General features: G+C 47.2%; 2 protein-coding genes across 2 annotated transcripts; both read left to right on the plus strand.

Annotated features, from left to right (window-relative positions):
• The first annotated feature begins 1,503 nt into the window (after positions 1-1,503).
• On the plus strand, positions 1,504-2,278 carry LOC115732335 (dirigent protein 22-like). Its single transcript, XM_048271690.1, has 2 exons — positions 1,504-2,178; positions 2,214-2,278. The coding sequence occupies exon 1, from the start codon at positions 1,545-1,547 to the stop codon at positions 2,121-2,123; it is 579 nt and encodes a 192-aa protein (XP_048127647.1). The 5' UTR covers positions 1,504-1,544; the 3' UTR covers positions 2,124-2,178; positions 2,214-2,278.
• Positions 2,279-7,559: 5,281 nt separating this feature from the next.
• LOC115731860 (dirigent protein 22-like) lies at positions 7,560-8,368 on the plus strand. The gene has a single exon (XM_030662537.2). It carries the CDS (start codon positions 7,677-7,679, stop codon positions 8,253-8,255), a length of 579 nt encoding a protein of 192 aa, XP_030518397.2. The 5' UTR covers positions 7,560-7,676; the 3' UTR covers positions 8,256-8,368.
• Positions 8,369-8,756: the final 388 nt, after the last annotated feature.

Below are 8,756 nucleotides of genomic sequence, written 5' to 3' on the forward strand. Positions count from 1 at the left end.
AAAAATATTTTTCGGACCCGATCAAACCCGGCCCCCACTTCTCGGGCCATATGATCACCTTTTTATTTTATTTTCTCAAAAATTCATTTTAAACTCCTAAATTTATTTTTAATATTTTCAAAATTGCCAAAATGAATATGGACATAGTTGCAAAAATGAGTCCCAAAAAATTTGTTTTTATGAGATTAGGGCGATTTTTTTTATTTACCTAAATTCGTGAATATTATAACTATTGTCAAAACGTTAGCAAAAAATTAAAACATATTATTAACAAACTATAAGTAACTTAGATGATTAGGGTATAAATAATAACCAAATAAATAAATCTATACTTTCAAAACCGCAAAAAATAACTACAACGAAATTTACCTCAAACTATCGAGGATAAACACGCGCCGAATAAAGAGCTCAAACTGTCAAGAGAAAGCACCGAGTAAAGAGGCCGGGTTTGCTTTTGTCTCAACTTAAGCAAAATAAAAAATTCACAAATTAATTTAAACATGACGAAAATATTAACAATAAAATAAAAACACTAACAATCTATAATAACATCAATAAAGGCACTCGAAATGAGGGAGATCTCCTTCAACGAGCAAATGAGGCCGATGAACAGCAAGAGCGAGAAAAAATGAACGACAAGAACGAAAGGACACCCGAGAGAGGGCGTTTTGAGGAGAGGCGAGGGAGAATTCTCTAAGGGAAACTTCATGAGTTGAGTGAGGGAGAGTGCGAGAGTTGAATGAAATGAGGGAAATTTCTGAGAGTGCAAGAGGAAAGCAAAGTCGAAGGCTCTCCTCCCTCATTCAACTCTCAAAACTTTCCCTCCTCACGCAGCCGAGGGCTCTCTCGCAGCCCCTTTACCGGCCTGCAGCCTCTTTAATCGGGCGCTATAGAGCCCGTGGGAGGGGGGCATTACCGAGTGGGTAAGGGGCCTCTCCCCCTCTATGCAGCTCGCCGCATGATGCAGCAATCTACAAAGCTGCCCACTTGACGGGCTCGCTCGGCAGCCCAAATGCCGAACAGGGGGCCCCCTCGGCAAGAAGGCGCTAAACGGACTCCAAAGTAATAAATATATTTTTTTAACCTATTTTGGTAAAAAAAAATTTATCCTAATTTGGAAAAAAGCCTCGGACAACTAAGTTTGGTTAAGTGAGGTTACCCAAGTCATATGGTGTTGGTAGGATCATCTTTGCGATCTGAATGTTGATTATTATTTTTTTCTGCCTTTGGCGTGAGTTGACTCGATTCACAGCGAAACATCACCGACTACGATGACGACGAATCGCTCCGACATTAATTAAATAGTTAGCACGTTAATGGTAGGTCACCATATACGATATGACCATGTCCCCTCTCCTCTTATTTGGTCTCCTCCCCTTAACCACTCCACAACCAAGTGTTTTCTTTAAAATCATAATTGTCGCTATTTTCCACCAAACCCCATTTCGTCGTCTGCCTCCCCTATAAATCTCTCTCCTCAACGAAATCCTTTTTGCCTCTCTCTTTCTCTCTCTCTCTCTCTCTCTCTCTCTCTCTCTCTAGCCATGGCTGTTTGCATCGCAAAGCTCCTCGTCGTCGTCTTCTCTCTCCTCTTTCTGTCGACCCTTTTGGTCTCCGCGAACTCGCATACCTTCGCGCGGAGCCTCCGCCCGCTAGAACTCGGGCTCAGGAAGGAGAAGCTCAGCCACCTCCACTTCTACTTCCACGACATTGTGAGCGGGCGCAACCCCACCGCCGTGCGCGTCGCCGAGGCCCAGATGACCAACTCATCCGCCACGGGGTTTGGCGCCGTGGTCATGATCGACGACGCGCTGACCGAGGGCCCCGAGATGAGCTCGAAGGAGGTCGGCCGGGCCCAGGGGATCTACGCCCTGGCGTCGCAGAAGGACGCCGGCCTGCTCATGGTGCAGAACTACGTGTTCACCGAGGGTAAGTACAACGGGAGCACGCTGAGCGTGCTGGGCCGGAATGCGGTGTTCTCCAGCGTGCGGGAGTTGCCGATCGTCGGCGGGAGTGGGCTCTTCCGGTTCGCCCGCGGGTACGCTGAGGCAAAGACGCTCACGTTCGACCTCAAGACCGGGGACGCGGTCGTGCAGTACAATGTTTATGTCTTCCATTATTGATCCCATTTCACGACATGTCTCTGGAGACCTTTCTAGAAAGAGTTCTTAGAGATTAGCTTGATGCACGTGTTGTTTGTTTCTCAAGTATCTATCTTTTCTTTATTTTCCAATCACCGATGATTCTTGCGTTGCTGTCTGCTTTACCAAACGATTAATAGGGATAGCATTTTTTGAATCACACGGACCATCGGATGCGGGTACGCTCAAGTGAGGACGCACACGGTCAACTTCCAGACCGGGGATGCCGTGGTGGAGTACAACGTTTACGTCTTCCATTATTGATCATGTTATTGAGCTGTGGCGGAAGGGAGGCCACTTTAGCAAAATGGTCCTTTACTTGCATTCCCAGCTGTACTCTTCCAAACCACAGATAATAATAATTCCGGGAACAAATTTATCTCAAACATTTGGTGGCGACTTTATTGTCCCTAATTCTCCACGTATCAGTGGCATTATCATGATCAGCTACAAATTCATTAGAGATGCAACGGTCCTTAATCTATCGTGAAATTAACAGCTTGTTTATAAAAGAAAACAAAAATTATTGTGGAGTTCACTCATTCAAAATTTTGTAGCCCTCAACATATTTTTACTCTCATAGTCGCCCAAAATCTGTTATGTTAGCAAAATTCTTTTCGATACATTTGTGGCAAATGAGATGGTCACGAAAACGGAAATTTCTTGTAGTTTGTCTACGTGCAGAGCGATAAGGCCATAGAGAGAGAGAGAGAGAGAGAGAGAGAGAGAGAGAGAGATATGGACGATAATGGCAATTGTCCGGCAATCGCCGCTAGCGACGCAGAGCAGTTGGCGGCATCACATGAAGGAGGAGATAATGGCAACTGTCTGGCAATCGCCGCTGGCGGTGCAGAGCAGTTGGCGGCATCGCGTGGAGGAGGAGCAGCAGCAAAGCAAAGAAAGGAAGACGAGAGAGAAGGAGGCTTGGTCATGCATGGAAGAGGGCAACTTCAGATGGAGGAAAACAGGTCTAACTTCCCGTCTTTACGTCGATCGTGAATCTCTTTATTCTCTATCTTAAATTGCTGAACCTTATGTTTGAATGATGATTCTAAATTGTCGTGCGATGTGCTTGTGCATATACGATTTGTTATCCTATCGACCAATGATGCTTAGCTTCATTCCCCGTCGAGCTTCATCTACAGTATTCATAAAGCCGTGAAAGTGATCGTAATATCTTATGAAAAATGTTATGATTTATTTCGACTTGAGATTAATCTAACGTGCGTGGGGATCCATGAGATGTAAGGAAGATGGGTTTGATGTTCTGTCAGTGCAACATGTCTATTTATGAGGAAAAAAACTCAAATATCCTACAACAATAACCTCTGAAACTGCTTTAATGAAATTTCACTAAATCTTCTTACTTCGTAGAGTTGACTCAAGACGAAAGGGGGGCACACATGGTCAAGTAGCCCGTAATGCACCGCATTCTAATTGCACGCGAACAAGTTTCGAACTTTGTAGTTTCATTTCGAAAAGACTAACATAGGTTCAGGATGGGTTGAAGGTCAATATTAATTAAGAGCAATGATAACTATGTTCATTGTTTAAATCCTTTATGATAAGATTGTGTTATAGTAATCAGAATCGCATTAAATCCATGATGAGTTTTCACACGATTCTCTATGATTTGATCGGATCTGAACTGCACTGTACATCATCTCTAGAATGAACTTAAACAGTATTTTCCTTACACACGAGAAAGGCACTACCGGCAAAAGGGAATACTACAATTCATTTTGTAGATGCACGCGCATTTCATTTTGTAAGTATGGAATAGTCGAATCTTAATGGGCCATATAATGGGCTTTACTTTAAAGCTTATTTTGCCTTTGAGTGTCAGTCAAGGTTGGGACAACGGCTGGTGTTAGTATTCTGGAGATTTTCTTGTTTGGCACTTATTTTTGGCTTCATGCTCTCTCTCTCTCTCTCTCTCTTTTTCCAATTGACAAAAAAATGTGAAAGAGCAATCAGAACAGCGATCTCCGAATCATTATCATAAGCCTTTCGCTTATCAAGTTTGAGCCTTAATTACCGCTCATTTGGATGAGCCGTCGCCGCTTTAATCACAACGCTAGTGGGGTCAAACCCGAAATTTATATCGCATGGCTGAACCTCGGCAGATGGGCCCTTGAGGCCGCGGCGATTGTATCCGTATGGAAGTGGTTGATACTGGTCATTTGTCGACTTTTATCGATGCTATATACATGAAACATTTCAAACCATGGGAACACGGACGCATAGGTTCGTATATAATATTCCTTCATAATTTTACAAAACATGTTCGTTGTTTTTTTCTGATTTTTGAAGGGAGAGTTACAAGCAGAAGCAATGAGTGGTTTTTTTTTTTTTTTTTTTGGTTTGTAGAAAGCCAGATAAGAAGGTTGGTAGAAAATAGCACATGGGTACGTAGAAAAGTGAACTTAATGCTGTAATAATGCATGAAATTCGTGACAGCGATGACTCTCTTTAGCCCTATGTCTCCTATCCCTAGGAGGACTTCTTCCACTAGCTGTGTTTTTTTTTTTTTTTGGCAAACTCCATTAATTATGGTGCGGATGGCAGACGGGCCTTCACCTTTTGGTTTCAATAGAACTCCTTCCGCACGTTATTTCTATCTACTATCTAAAATACTCAAGTTATTAATGACCGGACAATATCAAGAAAAACATCTCGATTGACCCATCGCGTATGTTTGTTTGTCAATCTCCACGTATAATGTAGTTAGTGAGAGCAATAAAAATAAAAAATAAAAACCCTGCCTTGCATTTGGAAATCTAATTTTGCAATGGAACAAATGAAATACCATCCTACTATTTCGACAAGTTGAGAATCTGACTCAAATCCCCACGTTAGGAAACGATTGTTTAGAGTCGACTTTAGCGGAGTTGGAGCAGCAACGTTTGACAAAACATAGTCACCGTCTTGGAAAGGAAAAACATAAGGGAACAAAATGCTGAATAAATGACATAAGTCAGGAAATGAGGTGGAGCCGGGGGGTGGCAGAAAATATTGCGTACCCAGGGGTAACGCTGACGTGGTCCACATCTCCACTCACCGTGCGACACGTGTCGCACGGGCCCATCAATATAAAAAAGAAAATTTCTCTCTTCATGAACCTCTTTTTTCTCTTTCTGTCTTACCCCAACTCTCCTCCACCTGACCCCGACGACTGGCGCACTGCTCGGGATGAGCGGCTGAAGGCTCATCCATTGCCGCCGTCGGCGTCGTTCGCGCAGATCAGATCGGCTCGGTTAGCGATGCCGGCGAGGGAGGACTGCTCAAGTCCTTGATGAAGTTGAGGGCGACGACAAGGGGGGGGATGAGGGCTCTCAAGTTTGCAGGTACCATGGCCTCTCGCGCTCGAGCTTTAGCTTTGGGTTCGCCGGCCACCGGAAAAGCTGCCTCGGCCATGGCTGCTCGAGCTTGACTCGCGGCCATCGCAGCCATGGCCGCTCGAGCTCGACTCGCTGCCATAGCAGCCATGGCTGCTCAAGCTCGACTTCTGCCATCTTCGTGAGGCGCACGAAGGGATAGGGATCAATCGGCGGCAAGCCCGTTGCCGGAGACTCCGAATCATGCTTTCCGCCGCAGCCGGTAATGGCGATGGCTCGGGCTCGGGCTCGGGCTCGAGGTCGGAGAAGGGAAAAGGGATCAGGCAGAAGAGAGAGGGGGTAGGAGGTCGGAGAGGTCACGCGGAGGAGAGACGGGGAAGAGAGAGGCGAGTTTCTTTTTCTGAAAAGTGGGCCCGTGCGACACGTGTCGTACGATGGATGGAGTGGGTATTTGCTGATGTGGTTCCTCGACGGTACCTAATATTTTCTCGGAGGAGAGAGGGAGGGGAGAAAATATTAGGTGCTCCTCGAGTGCCACGTCATTTCTAAGTCAGGCCATACAAAATTTGACACGTGTCATACAAGGGGCCCACTTTTCAGATTATTCCCACCTCCTCTTTTCACTCAATTTTTTTCCCTAAACACCCCTCACCCCGATCACGCTTCTCTCCCTTTCTCCGTTTATCTCTCTAGAATCCACCAGAAAAAAAAAGAAAGGACACCCCTCAACCGTAGCCGAGTCGCAGCTAAAGCGGCCTGGCGCCGTCTGCAGCCGATGGCGACGGAGCCGCGGGCTGAGCTGCCGAGATCACGGGCGGCGAAGATACGGCGGCGGCGACGACGACGACAAGGCGGAGGCAGGGGTCAATGTTTGGTTGAGGGGGAGGGGGATGCGGGTGGCGGCGGCGTATGAACAAGAGAGATCTCGCGGCGGGCTGAGAGTAACTTCTCAACAAACTGATGAAACAAAAAAAAAAATCCAAAAATTCACCGTCCCGATTCACCGATCTAAACGGGAAAAGCAAGCCACCTAGTGGGGGAGGTTGAGATTGAGGAGCAATTTTCCGCACCCCGGCCTGCCGTACCGTGCCACCGCGAGCGCCGAGGGCCGTGACGGCTGGCGGCGGGGGGAGGCCTCATCGAGGGAGGTGCCCTGGCTGGGGCTCCGGGAGGAGGAGATCAGCTCGACGGAGGAGGGGAAGTTGGTCTTGGCGTTGGCGCCGCGGAACTTCAGGGCGGCGGCGTTGTAGGCACGCGCGGCTTCCTCAGCGGCGTCGAAAGTGCCGAGCTACACCCGGGTCTTCTTGTCGGGGTCTCGGATCTCGGCGGCGTAGCGGGCCCAGGGCCTCTTCTGGACGCCGCCGTAGCGGATTCCGTTAGGGTCTGGGACGGACAAAGAGAGAAGCGCTGGGGGAAGGCGAGGGCGACGCGCTGGGGGGACTGTCCGTTTCGTTTTCCCCGTCTCAGAGCCATGGCGTTTCTTTCTTTATTGTCTTTCCTGGCGGTTTCTTTTGCAAGAAGAGATGAGAGAGAAAAACGGAGAAAGACAGAGGAGGGATGGGGGATGAGGGGTGTTTTGGGAAAAGAAAAGTGAGTGAAAAGAGGAGCTGTGAATAATCTGAAAAGTGGGCCCTGTATGACACATGTCAAATTTTGTATGGTCTGACTTAGAGATGACGTGGCACTCTAGGAGCACCCAATATTTTCTCAGAGGGAGGGGGGACAAAATGATATGAAAGCTCTCAATCTGAAAAAAATTTCCTTTTTATTTTCCACGTGGCAGACAGTCTAAGTTTGGTCAAGTGAGACTACCCAAGTCATTGGTGTTGGTAGGATCGTCTTTGTGATCTAAATGTGGATCTTTATTTTTTTTTATGCCTTTGCCATGAATTGACTCGATTCACAGTGAAACATCACCGACCGACGATCATGACGAATCACTCCGGCACTAATTTGATAGTTCGGAGCACGCAAATGGTAGGTCACCATGTACGATATGACCATGTCCCCTCTCCTCTTATTTGGTCTCCTCCCCTTAACCACTCCACTACTAAGTGTTTTCTTAAAATCATCATCGTCGCTATTTTCCACCAAACCCCATTTCGTCATCTGCCTCCTCTATAAATCTCTCCCCTCAACGAAACCCTTTTTGCCTCTCTTTTCTCCTCTCTCTCTCTCTCTCTCTCTCTCTCTAGCCATGGCTGTTTGCATCGCAAAGCTCGTCGTCGCCGTCTTCTCTCTCCTCTTTCTGTCGACCCTTTTGGTCTCCGCGAACTCGCACACCTTCGCGCGGAGCCTCCGCCCGCTAGAGCTCGGGCTCAGGAAGGAGAAGCTCAGCCACCTCCACTTCTACTTCCACGACATTGTGAGCGGGCGCAACCCCACAGCCGTGCGCGTCGCCGAGGCCCAGATGACCAATTCGTCCGCCACGGGGTTCGGCGCCGTGGTCATGATCGACGACCCGCTGACCGAGGGCCCCGAGATGAGCTCCAAGGAGGTCGGCCGGGCCCAGGGGATCTACGCCCTGGCGTCTCAGGAGGAGTCCAGCCTGCTCATGGTGCAGAACTACGTGTTCACCGAGGGTAAGTACAACGGGAGCACGCTGAGCGTGCTGGGCCGGAACTCGGTGTTCTCCGGCGTGCGGGAGCTGCCGATTGTCGGCGGGAGCGGGCTCTTCCGGTTCGCCCGCGGGTACGCTAAGGCAAAGACGCTCACGTTCGACCGCAAGACCGGGGACACGGTCGTGGAGTACAATGTTTATGTCTTCCATTATTGATCCCATTTCACGGCATGTCTCTGGAGACCTTTCTAGAAAGGGGCCTCACGGATTAGCTCGATGCACGCGTTGTTTGTTTGTTTGTTTATTAAGTACCTATCTTTGCTTTATTTTCCAGTCACCGATGATTCCTGCGCTGCTGTCTACTTTACCAAACGATTAATAAGGACAGCATTTTTGTGAATAAGACTTCACAAACATAATAGCCTTTAGATAATTATGGGCTAAAGTACATTACAAGTATCAAAATTTGTGTACGGCGCTCACTTTAGTATCAAAACTTTCAAAACGATCACTTAAGTACCAACTTTTTTTAAAAACGATCACTTTAGTTAGTACCAATCCGATTTGAGCTTACGTGATTCATCGAAAATCCAATGTGGCCTATTTTTTATTAGTATCTGAGCTGACATGGCTTGCCGGAAATGGAACCGAAATGAGTATTTTTCAAAAAAAAAAATTGTACTTAAATCATCAATTTTAAAAAAATTAACACTTAAG

The sequence above is a fragment of the Rhodamnia argentea genome, chromosome 10 (assembly GCF_020921035.1).
Source record: "Rhodamnia argentea isolate NSW1041297 chromosome 10, ASM2092103v1, whole genome shotgun sequence".
Taxonomy (NCBI): Eukaryota; Viridiplantae; Streptophyta; class Magnoliopsida; order Myrtales; family Myrtaceae; genus Rhodamnia; species Rhodamnia argentea.

Bases quoted from the DNA above. Each gene is read 5' to 3' on its own strand.
- LOC115732335 (XM_048271690.1), top strand. From the start codon at position 1,545: ATGGCTGTTTGCATCGCAAAGCTCCTCGTCGTCGTCTTCTCTCTCCTC.
- LOC115731860 (XM_030662537.2), top strand. From the start codon at position 7,677: ATGGCTGTTTGCATCGCAAAGCTCGTCGTCGCCGTCTTCTCTCTCCTC.